This window comes from Eleutherodactylus coqui, chromosome 4 (genome assembly GCF_035609145.1).
Source record: "Eleutherodactylus coqui strain aEleCoq1 chromosome 4, aEleCoq1.hap1, whole genome shotgun sequence".
NCBI classification, from domain to species: domain Eukaryota; kingdom Metazoa; phylum Chordata; class Amphibia; order Anura; family Eleutherodactylidae; genus Eleutherodactylus; species Eleutherodactylus coqui.
The window spans coordinates 290,724,730-290,744,231 of record NC_089840.1 but is presented as its reverse complement, the minus strand read 5'-3'; the positions used below and the strand labels follow the sequence as shown (position 1 = coordinate 290,744,231).

General features: G+C 45.6%; 1 protein-coding gene across 1 annotated transcript in view; it reads left to right on the top strand.

Annotated features, from left to right (window-relative positions):
• The first annotated feature begins 14,189 nt into the window (after nucleotides 1-14,189).
• Nucleotides 14,190-19,502, top strand: part of LOC136626755 (alpha-2-macroglobulin-like protein 1) — a 237,447-nt gene continuing 232,134 nt past the window's right edge. Inside the window, exons 1-2 of the mRNA XM_066601761.1 lie at nucleotides 14,190-14,277; nucleotides 19,003-19,078. Of these exons, the coding sequence (XP_066457858.1) occupies nucleotides 14,250-14,277; nucleotides 19,003-19,078 (104 nt within the window). The 5' untranslated portion in view covers nucleotides 14,190-14,249. The remainder of the gene's footprint in view (nucleotides 14,278-19,002; nucleotides 19,079-19,502) is intronic.

Below are 19,502 nucleotides of genomic sequence, written 5' to 3'. Positions count from 1 at the left end.
GGATTGGGGGGAGGGCAAAACGACACACAGTGGGGTAGACCGTGTAGATAGCAACCTGGGGCCAAGTAATGGGAATGGGTCAAGCAGGAGGTGGGGTTAGTACAGTTAGGACTGACAGATCAGCCAATAGTACCATCAGTAACAAAATGAATATAAAGAACAAAAACAAACATATAAATTGTATGGCAACAAATGCAAGAAGTCTGATCGCCCAAGTGGGTGAGCTTGAAGCGAGAATGACTGATGAAAATTACGATATAGTTGGAATAACAAAAACATGGCTTGATGATAAGTGCGATTGGGCAGTGAATTTACAGGGTTACAATCTCTTCAGAAGAGACCACGGGGAACAGAAAGGAGGGAAGGGTATCTCTGTATGTTAAATCCTACTTAATGCCAAGGATACGGGAGGACATAGGGGCAGGAGATGAACACGTAGAATCTCTGTGGGTAGAAATACAGGGAGAAAAAATAACAAAATCCTGATTAGGGTTTTCTATAGACCACCAAAAGCAACAGAAGAAACTGAAAACTTACTACTAAAGCAGATAGAAGAGGTGTCAAACCGCAATAAAGTAATTATTATGGGGGACTTTAGTTATCCATTTATAATATGGGAAAACGAAACCTGCAAATCTCATAAGGGAGAGAAGTTCTTGGGAACAATTAAAGATAACTACCTTACCTAACCTGTGCAGGAGCCAACAAGCAGGTGGCGAAGAAGCGCTAAAATCGTACAGGGAAAAAACTAAATAAGTAAAGGAAATATCAAAATTGCTTAGGAGGCAGAAAGACTGATCATCAAGGGGGGCAAAAAAAACCCTAAACTATTCTTCAATTATATTAACAGCAAAAGGATTTACACTGAGAGCACTGGCCCTTTAAGAAGTAATGCAGGAGAAATCATAGAAGATGATGGGAGAAAGACAAATCTCGTAAATAGTTTCTTTTCAAGTGTATTCACGAACGAAAAAGAAATTTCATACAAGATGCAGGGGAAGAAAATGAACCCCCTGCTAAATATTGCATACCTAACACAGGAGCAAGTGCAGAGCTGGTTAAACAGGATTAAAACTGATAAATCGCGTGGCCTAGATGGAATACACCCAAGGGTTCTAAAGCAACTAAGCGATGTGATTTGCTAGACCGCTATTTCTAATATTTATAAACACTATCAATTTTGGGGTTGTACCATTGGATTGGCACATTTGTAATGTGGTTTCAATATACAAAAAGGGGTCTAAAAGTGAGCCTGGTAACTATAGGCCGGTAAGTCTCACTTCAATAACCGGAAAAATATTTAATGGGTTTCTGAGAGAATATCTGGGTAAAGAACAGGCTCAGAGATAGGAAGCAGAGGGTGGTAATAAATGGATCGTACTCTGATTGGGCCACTGATGCTAGTGGGGTGTCACAGGGCTCAGTATTAGGCCCCATTCTGTTCAAGATATTTATCAAAGACCTGATAGAGGGACTGCAAAGTAAAATATCAATATTTTGCAGATGATACAAAATTATGCATGATAATTAATGCAACGGAGGACAATGGACTACTACAAAAGGACAGAGATAAGTTGGGGACTTGGGCTGAAAAATTGGAAATGTAGTTCAATGTTGATAAATGTAAGGTTCTGCACATGGGCAGGAGAAATGGATGTCACCAATATGCACTAAATGGGGTACTGCTAGGGAAAAGTGAGATGGAAAAAGACCTGCGGGTACTAGTGGGTTGTATATTTAACTGGAACAAGTAATGCCAGACAGCTGCTGCAGAAGTTAATAAAGTCTTGGGGTGCATTAAAAGAGGTATAGGGGCGAGGGACGAGAACATTATCCTCCCACTATATAAGGCACTTGTCAGGCCTCACATGGAATACTGCGCACAGTTCAGGTCACCGGTGCTCAGGAAAGATGTTGTAGTGCTTAAGGGGGGGGTCAAAGAAGGGCAACTAAATTAATAAATGTAATGAAGGGACTGGAATACCCAGAGAGGCATCAAAATTGGGATTATTTGTCCTGGAAAAAAGACAGCTAAGGGGCGACCAAATAACTGTGTATAAATCCATGAGGGGACAAAACAAGGATCTCTCCCATGATCTGTTTATACCCAGGACTGCGACGGTAACCAGAGGGCATCCTCTACGTCTAGAAGAAAGAAGATTCCATCACCAACATAGAAGGGGGTTCTTTACTGTAAGAGCAGTGAAACTGTAGAACTCTCTGCCTGAAGACATGGTGATGGCAAAATCCATAGAGGAGTTTAAGAGGGACTAGATGTCTTTCTAGAGTGCATTGATATTACAGGATATAGACATTAGGTGACCGGCGGGTTGTTGTTCCGAGTCTTACGTTTAGGTAGGAACTATCGAATGTTGACCCAGGGATTATTCTAACTGCCATTATGGAGTCGGGAAGGAATTTTTTCCCCTGAATGGTCTAATTGGCTTCTGCCTCTTTGGGTTTTTTGCCTTCCTCTGGATCAACAAGGGGGTTTAAACAGGCTTAACTGGATGGACATTGTCTTCAGTCATCCTAACATACTATGTTACTTTTGAGACAAAAAGATCATCATGTGGTACTGCATGTGCTTTAGAGCAAAGATCACTAATGAGTTGCGCAGGATAACGCCATACCAAAAACTTCTTGCATATCTGGTCTAGGCGATAATTGAGATGATCATCATCAACTATCCTTTTAATTTTGAGCATTTGGTTCCAGGGCAATGATTTTAAGATACTAGGTGGATGGTAGCTCTTAAAACCAAGCACATTATTACGATCCATTGGCTTTTGGTATAAATCGGTTTTTAGCTGACCATCAGACACCGATACCAATACGTCTAAAAACTGTATCTGGTTCTCTGAGAATGTGACGGTAAACTTAATGTCAGTCAAAATATTAAGTTCCGAATGAAAAGCCAGCAGTTTGTTCTCCGTTCCTTTCCAAATAAAAAATACGTCATCTATATACCTTCACCACACCTGGACATGCATCCAGGCCGGGGACATACATATATTTAATCCCTGAAGTAGACTTGAAGATATGATTGTTCAATCGCTAGGATAGTACACTGCATTACTTATTTAGTGCATTCTAATAAGCCTATGACAGCACTCTATGAGACTGTGGAAGGTGGGGCTTAGTAAACTGAGCTACATGGAAGACATGGAGGCCCTTGTTAGGCTTCTGGTTGCCATGGGAACCCATTGGTACTTTGCATTCATACTGGCGAGTGCCAATAAATGACAGAATGAGCCCCCTCCCCTACCATCTGTTTACATGCTGCAATGGCTATTGATTGTGGCATGTAAGCAGTTATACTGCCAGGATCTTATATTTCTCTGTTGCTGTCGGTTAAAGCAGGAGCCTGGCTGTAGGTCGTCAGCCAAGACACCACCTTACAAAGATGTATGTGCAGGTTTTAAGCCCATTAGTAACTACTGTAAAAAGGAGTATTGAATGTTATTATGATCCTCAGCACAATACTGAAAGAAGCGACCTAGAACTTGTGACCTGACATAAGGGCTTCCCTATTGTTCAGGAAAGAAAGTGAAGAGTTAACTGACAAAAGTACAGCCGAGTCTACCAATGTGTACATGTAAGACATGTGACCCTCAAAATATCATGAGCAACAAGGTTCCGTTCTCTTCATATGTAATCCCTAAACAAACTGTTATCTAATGATTCAAGGAATATTGGACAACTGCCGCCGGGGGCATTTACTTAATGGGTTTGAACTTCAGGAATTATCAACACTCTGTAAATACTAGATGACATTCACTCCGCAATGTGCAGGAACTCTTCCCATTGTCTTCTGTTACAGCAGCAATGAACTGAATACTATGAAATAGATATTAATCTACACTAATGTCCAACCATCACCAACAATAACCTCCAGATATACCCTATACCAACAGTCATTGTGTATATACATTATTTATCCATGAATCTATCTTTTATCAGAAAAGTAGAAAACATAACAAAAATACCAAACTAACAATAACATAACTGTATACAGCAAGATAAGGCCCTTCACCCATGATCCATAAACTAAAAGCAGAAATCAGTTTATACTCATGTCCGGAGTTCTTCCCACCACTGAACACTCACACATCCACACATAATCAACATATAAACATATATTACACAATATATCTAAAAGAACATAAAGCTATATGTTCAGCTGAACTATACTGAGACCAAACATAAATAAAATTAAGCAATAGCATAAATACCAACATACATACCCAAAAAGTAGTAACACAAAGACTAAGTCCACCGGTATATAACCAAACTACCTGAAAGTTCTCCTTTTTTTGGGATCCTTAGTGCAGCTTGGGGGTCACACCACTGTGTGACCAAAGATCTAAGTTCAGGATGTGTCAAGCGACACCAGTTTTTTTTTTCTTAAATATGAACCACACTGTGCCCGCTCCACCAGTCCATGCCCAGAGTTCAATGTTCAGGATGTGCCAGGCTACGACTGAAGACATGAATCGCACTGTAATGTCATTCTGAGACATGAGTACTAAGCAGAGTCTTGCTGACATGTGAGCTGTGGAACTGTGAACTGGACTCAGAAAGTCGATATAACTGAGCAGCAGACATAAAACACTGACTGACACATGCTCAAAATACTCACCAGCACATCCGCACGAATAAACAGATGGAATTGCTACAAGTAAAAGGCATTAGTTTGTGGATTGGCCAAGTCACGTAAGCCATGAGCCCACTTCCAGAGTACTCATTGTCTAGCGGTCCCTACTCTAATGAGACAACTAACCCTATACTGTACCAGCAGACACTGACAAAGCAGCTGGTATATATAAGCAACAGACCTGTGAGATTGGCTGACTGGAGCAAACCACACCCAGCCAGCACAATCAACCACACCTGTGAAGCTGTGCTGCTAGAAACACAGAGGTACAACAGCCAACACAACCCTAACAGTACCTCTCCCTAAAGAGGGGCCTCTGGGGATACAGGTGCCTAACACCCACTATCCCCAACTCCCCACCCAACCTATCTACCAGTCAAAACGTGAATATATAAATATATACAAATACATAAACTCCAATATACATATCATACACTATTTACAAAACCAAAAAGCCTAAGGTCAGCTCAGCCACAGCCCTAGTTCTTTCCATTTCACCCAATCCAAAACAAAAAGCTTCACGGTTCACTCACAGACTGCCACCGGAATTGGAGATGATAAGTTAGGCATGGACATGGCAGTGTACGTTCCTTTCTTTTTAAAAAGGTCTTCCTATTCTTTCCCTAATTTACCCTTGACTGTACTTAATCTGCCCCTCAGTCTGACCCTTCATAGAAACTGTTCCTATCCTATCCCTTCTCTCCTTATCTGTTCCTACTCTCTCCATACTCTAGAAATTTTGAAAAAAGACTGTCCATAACGAAATACAAGCCCTCTCCATAGGAGAGAAGCATTAGATGTGCCCAGCCTCTCGTACTCCACAGAACGTGCCTGCACCAGGTTACCAAAGATGTTCGTACATAACTTATCCATGGTGGATAGGGGGGGAGGGTGTCAAGATTAAGGACCGTGGACTCCAGATGTGGAATCTAACCACTAAGTTAACTAGAAATAAAGTGCAGCGGTCCCTGCCACCAAGGCCTCTGAATGCTGCATAAGCCCACTCCGCATAGGAGAGGTGTGCCAACTGAGGCCAGCCTATGGAGACCCCTACCCGTTGGTATACCTCTGTATTAAAGGGGCACTGAAGCAGGAAATTCTCCATCCTTTCCAGCATGTTGCTGCACTCCTAACAGGGGCAACCCCTATCAATGAGAGGTCTACATTTCAGATTACCTTTTACATACAGTCTGTCGTGGAAGCAGTGCTAACCCAAGTACCAAAACTTCAAGTGGACCCGGGTTGAATTCTGTAGTCATAACCCTCCCTCCAGGTCCCAACTTGGGCAGTCCTTGAGTGCCAGGGGCTTCTGAAAATGGTTCAACAGGGCTCTATCATTGAGGAGCCTCCTTATCAGAATCCTAATCTCCCACATCCTCAGACCCCACTGGTATATCACCATTAGAGCCAAGGTAGTGTGAGCTGGGAGATATCTGTGATATCTGCATTTTAAGGTCCTTCATTTGCCCTCCTGTCTCCCATTCCTGTAAGAAGTGCCAAAACCATCCCCTGCAGGAGTCTACCCACTGAGGAGTCCTCTCTTGCAAGAGGTTACCTGTGTTGATCTTAAAAAAAAGGTGTTTACAAGAAACACCACGGGGTTGACCATAGATAACCCCCCTAGTCTCTTTATGCGGTACATAACATCTCTCCTGATTAGGTTCAAACTATTTCCCCACAGACTAGCGAGGAGACCGCTCTGACATGGGCTTAGCAATATCTCCAAATAGCAAGCTGGAAAGCTAACAGTAGTCCACGAACTACCTCATACAGTGTACACAATTTGAAGAACAAAATACAATAAGAACCAACCAGTTTCTATTGCCTTACACCATACCATATCCCCTGATACTAGACATGACTAAAGTTTTTTCTTGCCGAACCGCATTTCTCCGGTGCACACGAGATGGCGCCACCCCGAGGAGCATAAAATGAAGTGTCGCCCGGATGGCTGCCTCTGCAATCCCCCGGCGGAGTTACGGCCATATACCCCCGGGCGATCAGGCTCAAGCGAGCTGCTGCAAAATTTAAAATTGGAAAAGAAAAAAGGGGGCACTTCTGGGAGCACCGGAGCAATATATTGCAGATAACACAGTGGAGTAAGATACAGAATAAAAAGTTAAAGTATAAATGCGGATAACAGTGACCCCTCCCCCACCCCCACCTATCCATTATCCTTCCATTCCTTACATACCCTTATTCCCCCACTTCCTTTTCCCCTCTGTCTAGTTATCACTTTATTAATCATTTAATAACCTACTAAGTTAATATAAGTCTCAGGTGCATGATCGAGTTCAGGGAGTGGCCACCGCCGCCAACCCCGGCCCAGAAAATAAAGCTTTCAAGCCTGTGTGAATGGGCCGGAGTGGGTATCGGGACCAGAGATTAGTGATTAGAGTTATTTAGCTAATATTGCAAAGTTATATACGTTTGTTGAAAACTTGACTGAACAACGCAATGTTATATTTTAGTCAAATAATGTGCACCTATACAATGCTACTACTCTGTACTTGAAAAACTTTTAGTAAAAAAGTTAATTATAAAAAAAAAACAAAAAACTATTTCCCCACAACATTAGGAAGATCAGATTGTAGACCCAGGTCCAGAGAGGCTCTGGCAAAATTCTTAACATTGCCTAGGTAGATTAAAAAAATAAGCAGGTATTTTTTGAACAGGCTAACTTTATCCTAAAGGATCAAAGACCAACCCTTCCATTGATTTACCTTCTGAGTGGTACCATCTAGGCTGCCTACCTAATTTTACATGGAGTAATTCCCCTGGTCAAATTTAATGCTGAGAACTTTTACTGAAGCCTAGGGCACCCAGGATATCAAACATAGGATCTTCCCTTCCTAACCAGAGACTCTCACGCTTATACTTGTTGATCCTGGACTCAGATGCCTCCAAGTAGCGGTCCACCTCCAACACCACAAACTCCGCTTCTCCTCTCGAGGACATGAAGAGCATGACATTTTCAGCTAAGACCATTCCCCTCAGAGTGGCCTGGTCTATCCTGAACCCTGCTATAGCTTCACGCTCAACTCCCCCTCCCACACACACACCCAAGGAAGGGATCTATTGCAAACAAATACAAGAAGAGACTTAGAGGACAGCCCTGCCAAACACTGGAACCCACCTCAAAAGGGCAGCCAAACCAACTGTTAATCAGCGGTAAAGTCTCAGACCCTGCGTACAACTGTCAAAGCCAATTGAAAAACCCCCCTGGCAGGCCATATCTCAGAAGGATTGACCAGAGGTACTCATTATTAACCCAATCAAAAGCTTAAGCCTGATACAGGGACAGCCCTACCCTGCTCCACTGCCTCCCAGACCCTGAAAACAGCACTAAAAGTGCTATAACCTGGAAGGGAGCAATGCTGGGCACCCCAAGAGGAGCCAGGGTGGAAGCTTCACCAGTCGATTAAACAGCACTTTTGCCAGAACTTTCCTATCCTTTATTAAGAAGTGCTATCGGACGCCATTTCTCAACAAGCCCTGAATATTTACCCTTTGATAGAATGATCAAGGCTCTCATCCTCATTGACTTAGGCAGAGTGAAAGAGGAAAGACACTCATTTAATACCTCCATCAAGAGAGGACTCAAAAGGTCCTTGAAGGTCTTATAATACTCAGATGTTAAGCAATCTGGACTTGGTGATTTTTTCTGTCAAAACATCAAGAGAGGTGTCTACCCCCAGCTCAGGGACAGTTTCAGCCAGGAGAGCCAACATCCGGTCTGAAATAGATCCCTCTTTCCCAAGAGTTGCGAGTAACAGGATTGGACAACCTCTAGAATCCATGATCTGAATCGATTCAGGGACCCCGTACTGTCAATCAGTCTAGTGACCACTTTACTATTCACTGACATCCTACAGTTTCTGTTAGAGTCGGGCAGTACTTCCTGAAACCCTTATTAAAAACTAAAGATATGTGAGTAAAGATTTCACTCCTCACAGAAACCTCCAGTCAAAACGAGATGTTTGAGTGTCCTTCTAAGGCCCTGATACAGGCAGTATCTGTCCAGGCACCTAAGCTCTCAGAAGAACCTTGCCGCCCTCCTCTTGAAAATCTTTCACGACACTGACTTACTACCTCAGAGATCTAGTATTGGTACCTGGCTCTGCAGAAAGTCCTCAAAGGACCGTCTTATCTCTTATTCAGTCCAGGAGTGACTAATTCGGTCTCCAAAACCTCTGCCCATCCGGGAGGTCTCTGCGCCATTCAGAGAAAACAATATTAGACAGTGGTCAAAGAACTCAACAACGGACAATGGTGAAGAGATGGCTTCCTCCTTCAAATAATACCTGTCTATTCTAGACCTGTTGCTGCCTCTATATATTAAAGGTGAATCCCTCATCTCCTGGGGTGTGCCAGATGTGGACATCCACCAGGCAAGCTATGCTGTTAAATGCAAAGCTGTCAAAAGCCAATCTGCTTCTGAAGCCTTCCCTATTCTCATTCACACCAGTAATTCCTGTATGCACACCCTCAGAGTCCAGACCAGATTTTGGGTCAGCACCAGGTTTCAATTGGGCCTTAGTAGACCTAGGAGACTACACTTTTGCCTCAGCTTGTAAATCAAATGGTCTCAGGGTGGGGATGCCCCTATCTGACTCATGCACATATTTCACCTGCTCCTAAGGCTTCCTTTGTTTTCCTTTTTTGTTCCTTATTTTGATTTCCATTTCTGTAACTTCCACACCGAAATGAAGACCCTCATATCAGGGAGAAATCCAGCAGCTGCAATTTTTGCAGCACCAAAGCCTGGAAGATGTTGGCAGCCCAATCTGCTCCTACAGGAGATTGTTGGTTTTTGCAGAGCTGCTCTGTGGGCTTGTTCAGCTTAACATGCAGGCTGCTCCCGCAGACTGTCCTGCACACCCACATAGGACTCTTTATTTGAACTGTAAACCTCACTGCAGCCATATTGACAAACCTATCGTTGTTTAGTTTTTCATAAGGGAACCAGAAGTCCTGACTTAGGCAGGACAGTGCCACTTTAGGACCCTGTGTCCCGCTGTCCACAGGGACTCACTTTTGGGAAATCTGACCTGCTTTGGGGATGCCAGGGCAACCATGGTGGTTACCAGCCAGGGTGCCGTGGGTCCCTGAGTGGTAATCACTCAGTGGCGCTGCTGCAGGATGCACACACTGACAACAGTGTTTGCACCCAGGATCCTCCTCTCCTCACATCCGGGTGCACCCACTTCTGCCTGCAACAGCGCTGAGACACTGGGTGGTGAAGCTGGCAGCTGCAGGCATAGCTGGCCAACACACAGATCCCAAAAAGTCTGGTTCATCACAGGCTTTCTATGGTGCTGCAGTGCCTTCAGTGCATAGCAAAGTGGTTAGACTAGAAAAGGGTTCGGCCACAAGCAGCTCAGCAGTACAGGTCAATGGCGGAAAATGCTGTCTCTTTGTCTTTTTCTTCAGGTTGCCGTTCACAACGGTCAGCCAGGGACAGAAGGCGGGAGAAGAGATGTCACCATTCATGTAGGTAGAACAAGCATGGCGGATACCATCGCCTATCTTACCACTTTAGACAAAGATCCATACAGTCCTCATCATCCTCTGATTTTCGATCGTCCAGCAGAGATTCTCAGCGTTGGAGAACGAGACAAGCATGCAAGTCCAATTGGTTTTGGAGCGGCAGGAGTGACCGCATTAGCAGCGACCACGGGCTATGGCTAGCACAGTCAATAATATGGTTGAACAGCCCATGGGACCTTTTACTCATTTGACCGCAGGCCTGCTTCCACCATCAAGAGCAACAGAGGATGGAGGGGACTGTGGGTTGGGCTGCCAGAATGCTTGGTCACCTGTCTCTTTGCAGGTTTCAAAGGAAGGTGATTCAGCTACAACTAAAGTATATTTTGACCAAATTTGAAGAAAATAATAAGGGTAGTTTCCCTTCAACTACCCCTGGGGGTGCTCCACGCCTACCTGACTAGGCGATGGGGCCACAAATGTTTTGTGGTGTAGTCCCTTTGTTCAGTGGTTTGTCGGAAGAAATAACAGAAAAAAATCAGACTAGGAGAGTACGTTGACATATGGAAGCTTTTGTCGGTGGATCACATTGCAGTAGACAAAGAGCAGAATTTCGATAAAGGGTTCGAATTAAAAAGCCACATGTCGCAAAAATATTCGGTGATTGGCTTTGGGCCTTTTTTCTTTGATGCATGTTTTATAACAATGTTGTTTGGAGAGAGGCCCTGAATTATTGGTTATATGTAGACACAATCTTCAGCACTCGTAGGCTGTATGGCGGTACGGCTTGGTGGTGCTATGATGAAGAATTTAGAAGTCACGTTTCCAGCCCCCCGGTATCAGCTGGACATCCAAGGCATGGACATCTGGATTCAGTTGATACTGGCACAACGTCCACAGCGGCCTTTTCTGGAGGAGCTGTAGCAGTCGGGCAGCAATCGACTATCACAGTTCGAAAGCCAAATGGCTCCTGTTGGTTTCTCAATGAAGGCGATTGTCGATCGGCAACCTATAAATTTTGCCATGAGTGCTCCATCTGTGGAGGTGCACATGTAGAAATTTGGTGCTTCTAAAGGCAGACCATAGGTGTCCAACAGTATCCAATGAGCCTCTCAGTCCAAAGCCCAGTTACAGTTTTTCTGGGAATTGAAACTGACATGGTCCAGATGGTTTTTCTGTTGCCGGACAATAAACTGCGTCAGACTTGGCAGATCTCCCTTGCCGCTTTTAACAGGAGGATCATCTGTCAGGAGTTGAAAGTGACAAACAGTGAGCTTCATTTGTTTTTGGCTGCCGCATCATCAGTTGGTTTTGGGATGATTTTTGACAATCACTGGTGCAGGTCACCTTGGCCTGTGGTTTGGATCACTAAGGTGTTGATGAATAACATTACTTTCTTAGAACTGTTCCCTATCATAGTAGCAGTGAAGTTATGGGGCAGGAGATGACAAATAAAGGAATTTGTTTCTGGGCAGACAATGCAGCCAGGGTACAGGTGAGTAACACAGTCCTCGATGTCACTGCCCATTTTAGCGTTGGTCAGGCATTTAGTACAAAAGTGTTTATAGTCCAATATTTATTTCCATTTACCTGTCCCGGGTTACCTAAATGTTGTTGCTGATGCGTTGTCTCATTCTCAGTTTGCAGCCTTCCGGGACCGGCATCCATCAGCAGAGACGGAAGAGGTCTGTTTCCCAGCTTTCTTGTGGGTGTTGGAAGAGCTGAACTTGGTTCATGCTTCAGTATGACAGTCAACATGGAAGACTTACGGCGCAACGTGGGACTTATGGTTTGTGCAAGAAAGTTTTCTCAAGATCATTTACTACAGGCTATACTAGATTTTCTATCTCTTTTGCGCAGCAGGGGTGCTTCCTCAGGAGAGGTTCAAAAACATCTCTTTTTTGGTAAAGTAAAAAAGGGTGGCTTTTTTACTTCGCTTACATGAATTGGGTGATGTTATAAAACGTTTTGTGGTGAGGCAAATTGCCAAGGGAAGGACGAAAGAAAAGGTCACGGGGGATGGTCGTCGCCCTGTGTCATTTGCGTTGCTATGCAAGTTGTTTGCCATTTTGGAGGTGATATGCGCGGACAGGTGGGAGTGCGCTTTATTTAGGGCTGTTTTGCTATAACTTTTTTTAGAAGCTTTACATATTAGCGAGTTAGTGTCGGCGAGTTAAGCCAGGGGGTTTATGTTTGGGGAAGGTTTTAGTTGCTCATGATATGTTAAAGCTTTTTGCTAGGAGATCAAAAACAGATTTTTTGGCAGAGGTGCATGGTTGTTCATCAAGTTGGTAGGTTTTAGATGGTATCTGGACCATCTGGTAAGGGAGTATGTCAAGATGTGGCAAGGGGACCGACAATTTACAACGCATTTTAAATTCTTGATTACGCCATCTTGGGCTGAACCCAGAAAAGTTTGGTACGCATTCTTTTCAAATTGGCGCTGCCACTATGGTGGATATATATTGGTCAAGCGATTAGGCAGATGGATGTCAGACTGTTACAGGTCACGTGTCAGGCTACATTTGATGACTGGTTAGGAGTAGTTCAGTTTGATAGGTAGATTGTAATATTACATGTAATGTTCAGTTTTCCTCTCTCTCAGTTGTGGCACCGCCAGCCATTGACTGCTTGGTCACTCATATATATATATTGGGCCATGAGCGAAGGTCCATCCATGTGCTGTGTCATTGGGTTTCCTAACACGATGCTGGCCAAAAGTGCTTCCTGAAGTGGTCCAAATTAGTAGGTTTTCGTCAGGCAAAGTCAATGACTTGCCTATTGCCCTGATAAAACAAGACATGGCATGTTTTGCGGAATTTTTGACAAAAATGATTTTGGTATGGTCGGATGTGGTGTCATGACAGATGTGGAGGGGAGTTAGAAGGCATTCCGCAACAGAGAAGGTAACAAGGCTGCTGAACATGAGGATTTCAAATTTTGTCCGGTCACTGAGTTGGGTGGCGATATAGCATAAGGAGTTATTTGTTACTACAGGGTGGGGTTCATTTAAATCGTATTGGAATGGATATATTTCTGTCCAGGTTGCAGGATGGCATCCAAAAGGCATTGGTGCTGGCTGGCCGGGTAGGTCGGAGCACAGTGTGGAGTTACACTTATGCCCTTCTTGGTGGTGTTTCCATGCTTGCATTAAGAACTGGAGGTCTACATGCCCGCTATTAAAGCCGGGCAGAACAGAAGGTTCTAGGGACAGTCACAGTTAATGTAAGCATCTTGGAGAAGGCTGATGTTTGGAACAATGTTTTTTGCCGGTTTAAGGGCTCTTTCACACATACGCTTTTTACCGTGATTACCATGGAGTTTTGAACACCACGATAATTCCTATATAACACTCCCATTGATTTCACTCGATCACGGCGCTTTCTAGCATCGCAATTTTCAAGCACTGTCTGCTCTATTTTTCCACATTTAGCACACCTCATCACCCATCTCAATAATGGGATACGCTAAAACCCCCTATCGGACGCAGGAACCTGCCTCTGAAAACAAAAGTAAAATCGTGTCGTTCTGCCGAGCGCATGTGTGCGAGTTGCCTAAAGGGTAATATGTCAATAAAGCTGTGGCTTATCCCACTTCATCCCAAGTTGAAGGTGTGGAGTAGAGATGAGCGAGCATCGCTCTTCTCGAGTAACTGCATTCTTGTCCGAGCAGGCTCGGGAGGGCGGCGCGGGTGAGCGGGGGGAAGAGAAAGAGAGATGTCTGTCACGCCCTCCCCCCCCCCCCGAACCTGCTCGGACGAGAATGCAGTTACTCGAGAAGAGCGATGCTCTAGTGTGGAGTGAATTTGTCCGGGATGCAGCCAAGGTGGTTTAGGAGCGCTCATACATGCAGTCTTCTCCAGAGCTGCACTCACTATTCTGCTGGTGGAGTCACTGTATACATACATTACCTCTGTATTACACTCCAGCTCCTTATAATTGTTGTGTGACGCCATCACAGGTGACATATAGTAACAGTTGATCTGCGGATTTAGTGGCAGGAACTCAGCCAAGGTTTTATGTCTAGTGAAGAGTAAAGAAAGAAATCGCTTGTCATCACCTGATGAGAAATTATAAAGGCCGAGGCAGGAGGAAGACGGAGACAGATGAGCAGGAGCGGCGACATGGGACGAGGTGAGGAACGGTAGACACCATGATGATGTGTTTGCAGTAGAGGATTCACGTAGCGTCGCTTTATGTTCGCTTTTCACTTATTTATTGTGATTTCTTCCCAAACAGACATCGCCGTATTTATGAACATTGTCTAATATGGCGCCATTCTTATGAGAACTCAACAGACAAATTGTGCTAAATTTACATAAGTGGCGCACAGACTTGTAAATTTGGTACGATTTACGCTGCACTAGAAATAGGAAAGATAGGCCAATTTTTGCATCGCAGTTCTGTGTGCGCCAAAAATGCGACAATTTGTTTTCTGAAATATATTTTGGACCAAAAACTAAATTCTGCATCATTTGCTGATAAAAAGAAAATAATCCGCAGTCCAATTACTGATTTTATCACAAATGGGGACAAAAACGTAAAAAGCACCCCGTCCATGTAGTTAATTTTCCGCCACAAAATGCACCAATTCGCATGTAACACCGCTGCATGCGCCACTATTCTACCTTGTCATTTACACCAATTAGGTTTTATTAGCGCCACTTTTTGCTGACACTTTCTTGTAGTAACGCTTCATAAATGTGTCGCAAAGGCAGACAGAAGCTGGCCACGCCCACAATCAGGGGAAAATAATGGCGAGCCCGTCGGATCATTTTCTTTTTGGCATAAACTATCTGTAAATTTGTCTGACTCCCTGCGCCTTAATTCTGGCGCAGCTTTATACACGAATCTCATTCACTAATAAGGGACTTTGTGATTCCTTTCCCAATATTCATAAAATCTCTGCTTGCCATCAGTGAATGGTAACACTTCTATTCAGATCTAGAGTCTGAAAGCCCTTCGTGTTCTAAGACCCAATGCATATGGATTTTTGCTGCAGAGTTTCTGGCCAGACGCCCCCTGCTGCGAATCCGGCAGCAATGTCCATCCATAGCACGCAATGTAAAATGATTCTGCCGCGCACACGAGCGGAAATCCCTTTGGATGAGGAAGAATCGCAGCTTGCTCTATTTCTGTGCGAGACTCGCACGGACGGCTTTCATTGTAGTCAATGGAAGCCGTCCGTCCAGCGGAGATCACCACAGATCTGTGTCATCGCCAGCGCGTCATTCTCTGCACTGCGCATGTGCAGCGTCACGCTGTCCGGAACATCCGCAGTGCATCTGAGACAGGTACGTGGGGGTCACTGGCCGGCACTGGGTCAGATTTAGCTGTGAGACTTGTGCATGCGTCCTGAATAGTTCTCACAGCTGAGGGTTTGTTACATTGTATCTAGTCTCCACAATGCTGTGTGATATAAACATCCTGAACTCCAGGCTGATACATGTTACCTGCACTGATACACTGTAACAAACTATCAGCGCAGGAGATGTGTTGATGTGTTTACTTCATAGAAACCGGTATAAGGGCTTATTTACACAGTCTGCTTAACGCACAGAACTCATGTGATGTATTAACCCACTGTTTCCAAAGGGTTAATGTACACCGGCGTTCTTCCTCTCGCGGTGATGCTGGTAATTGGAAAAGATGAAGCAGGTTCTATTTTTTTGCGATATCACCGAAAACTCGGCCATTATTTGCTCTGTATATGGGACTGTGATCTGATTATTATTTTGCTACTATTGAAACAATATACAATTTTCTTACGCTTGTACCGCCGAGCCGTTTTCTCACAGAAATGCATCAGTCGCATAAAAATCGCAGGTTTCAGGCCTCATGTCAACGAGGAAAATCAGGCCCGCCGCGGATTCTTCATGCAGAATCCGTAGCGGGTCCCTCCTGCCCCGTGGACATGAGGCTCAACAATCAGAATAAATTCACCTCTCCAGACGCTGCGTTTTTTCCCTTCTTTGCGGCCGGATCTTCTTTCTTTGGCCCGGCGGATGTGCTCGGCATGCCGGCAGCATGCCGCGAGCATGCGCCCGGCACATCCGCCGGGCCGAAGAAAGAAGATCCAGCCGCAAAGGAAGGAAGACCTGCAGCGTCCAGGACAGGTGAGTTTAATTCTGGTACGGGTGTTCCACGGATCCGGACGGCTTCCATAGGCTTCACCCGCACGAAAATGGAGCATGTCCATATTTTTCCCGCACGCGGATCCGCACCTGAAGGGAAAAATGACATCCGCAGGTATTTAACTACCTTCGGGTGTCCAATAAATCCCTATGGGGCGCGGATCCGCGTGCGGGAAAAACGCTGCGGATTTTAACCCCATGGACATGAGGCCTAAGAGAGCGGTGTTGAACCACGTTTCTTGGTCGGATAACGTGCTCAACAGTGCAAATATGGCCTAAACTGGATACAATTGTAACAAACCCTCAGCTGTGAGCAGTGTTAGGTCTGTACAGGTTTAAAGCCTATAGCTACAAATGTTTCTATTCACTGATAGCAAGCAGAGTTTTTGAAGCAGGTGAGAATTTGAGATACGGGGATTGATCATTGGGATTTGTTGGTGGCTATCCCCGTGAATATAGGATTTGTGCCTTAGACCCCGCTCCACACCCGGTGGGCGATTAAACATGGACGTTATAGATGACTGCTGGTGATGACATGTCAGAGGGACGGATCCGTCCTGGGAGGAGAGAATAAGCATCATGATGGGAGACGAGTGTGCAGGCTGTGATACGGGCAGGGAAGGGTTGGCATAGAGGTAGGAGAGGAGTGTAATTTATAGACTGCAGGGGGCAGGAATGGTATTTACTGGCCAAGGGCGTAACTATAGAGGATGCAGGGGATGTGGTTGCACCCAGGCCCAGGAGCCTTAGGGGGCCCATAAGACCTCTCGCCTCATATAGGGAGCCCAGTACTATGAATAAAGCATTATAGATGGGGGCCCTGTTACAGGTTTTGCATTGGGGCCCGGGAGCTTCAAGTTACGCCTCTGATACCGGCTACTAGCTATTGGAATATATAGAAGCTAGCAGTAACACTCAGTGTGATAAAATGCCCGGCGCCCCAGAAAACTGGCAGCATTTCTTACACTTTTCATGAAACGTTTAAAATACAAAATGCAAAAGCGTCTGCAGAATGATAAGCCTTCCGGAGAAGAAAACGTGGAAGGGTCTGCAGGGGGATGATCCTACTGGGGCAGGAGACGTGGAAGGGTCTGCAGGGGGATGATCCTACTGGGGCAGGAGACGTGGAAGGGTCTGCTGGGGGATGATCCACCTGGGGCAGGAGACGTGGAAGGGTCTGCTGGGGGATGATCCTCCTGGGGCAGGAGACATGGAAGGGTTTGCAGGGGATGAACCTCCTGGGGCAGGAGACGTAGAGGGGTCTGCAGGAGATGAACCTCCCGGGCAGGAGACGTAGAGGGGTCTGCAGGAGATGAAACTCCCGGGCAGGAGACGTAGAGGGGTCTGCAGGAGATGAACCTCCCGGGCAGGAGACGTAGAGGGGTCTGCAGGGGGATGAACCTCCTGGGGCAGGAGACGTAGAGGGGCCTGCAGGAGATGAAACTCCCGGGCAGGAGACGTAGAGGGGTCTGCAGGACATGAACCTCCCGGGCAGGAGACGTAGAGGGGTCTGCAGGGGGATGAACCTCCTGGGGCAGGAGACGTGGAAGGGTCTGCAGGAGATGAACCTCCCGGGCAGGAGATTTAGAGGGGTCTGCAGGGGGAGGAACCTCCTGGGGCAGGAGACGTAGAGGGGTCTGCAGGAGATGAACCTCCCGGGCAGGAAACGTAGAGGGGTCTGCAGGGGAATGAACCTCCTGGGCAGGAGACGTAGAGGGATCTGCAGGGGGATGAACATTCTGGTGGAGGAGATGTGGAACTGTCTGCAGGGGGATGATCCTGCTGGGGCAGGAGACAAGGATGCATCTGCAGGGGGATGATCCTCCTGGGGCGGGAGACGAGGACCCCTTTCTGTGTGTTCCCTGTGGCTCTGCTCTGTGGGCAGTTTGAAGATTTACACCATTACAGGATACTTTCTTAGGCAAATACATGCTTCATAAAGGGGTGGGGGGGCACAGACTTTTCATGAGGTGTGGGTACTTTTTGGGGGCGTATATTTTAGGAGTGACATGCTTTTGGACAGTGAGCACATACTTTGTGGGGGAATTTACTTGTATGGGGGGCATATACTTTTAGGAGGGAGGCAGACTAGATGCTTCCTTTTTTGTGAGGCACATGCTTATCTGGGGTGGATACTTTTTCCAGGAACACATACTTTTTGGGATGGGGCACAAACTTTTGAGTGGAAGAGACAAACTTTTGGATGAATAACATGCTTCTTTATACTTTGTCAAGCGCTGAGAGCACACATCTTTCCAGGGGCGCACACTTTTAAAGAGGGAGATACACCTTTGGGCAGAATGGATATATTTTTTGAGGACACTTTTTTTTTTGCAGTACATACTACTTGAGATGCGGTGGGGGTGGGTGTGTTTTCCAAGGGCATATCCTTTTCAGGGGAGAGGGCCAGTCTTTTGTGGAGGGTACGTCCTTTTGAAGTGAGTCGTTGCTAATAAGCCTTGTGTATATGAAGGATGTATTTTTGAGAAAACGTGTATTTACCCCCTTTACGTACCGAACCCCATTAAACATCACAATGTGCCGCACGCTCTTGTGTAGACGCCTCTCTTAGTGAGAACCCAGATGAGACCCCACAGCCAGCGCCAATCGGTATTCTGGGAATTACGCTCTAATGACTTTACGGATGAGGTAACGCGTTTTGCATCCAGACTGCGTCATCTATGAGAGGTTCCCGTCAGTAATGTATATTTGTGTCTCTCCCCAGGAATGGGCTCCAGGATGTGGCTGCTGTGTCTGCTCCTCAGCATGGACGGAATTCTGGTACAGTCCAGCAGAATCCCGTAAGTGCAATCAGTGGCTTCAATATGTGTGAGCGGCTCTACTAAATAAACAAAATGAACCACTGTGTGATCGTTGCCTCAGCCATTTATTAGCTAGATCACACCCAATAAAGCGCCTCTCGCAGCACAGTGAAGAGTGTGAGCTCCTGCGGTTCCCTTAGTATATTCTGTGACCGCCATTCCTGTACATGCAGTGAGGTTGCCAGATAGTTCTGACATACAGGAGACTGCATCCCCACGCTGCACAGACTTGTTTAGGCTCCTCCCACTATAGATCCCAGCAATATAAGGATGATCAAGTAATATCACAGATAAAATGGGGAGCAGAATGCAGAGATAAGATTACAGTGTACAGGGCAGCAGGCTGAGGGGTCTGGTGCAAAGATGACCCTGTGATGTGCAGAGGGCTGAGGGGGTCTGGTGC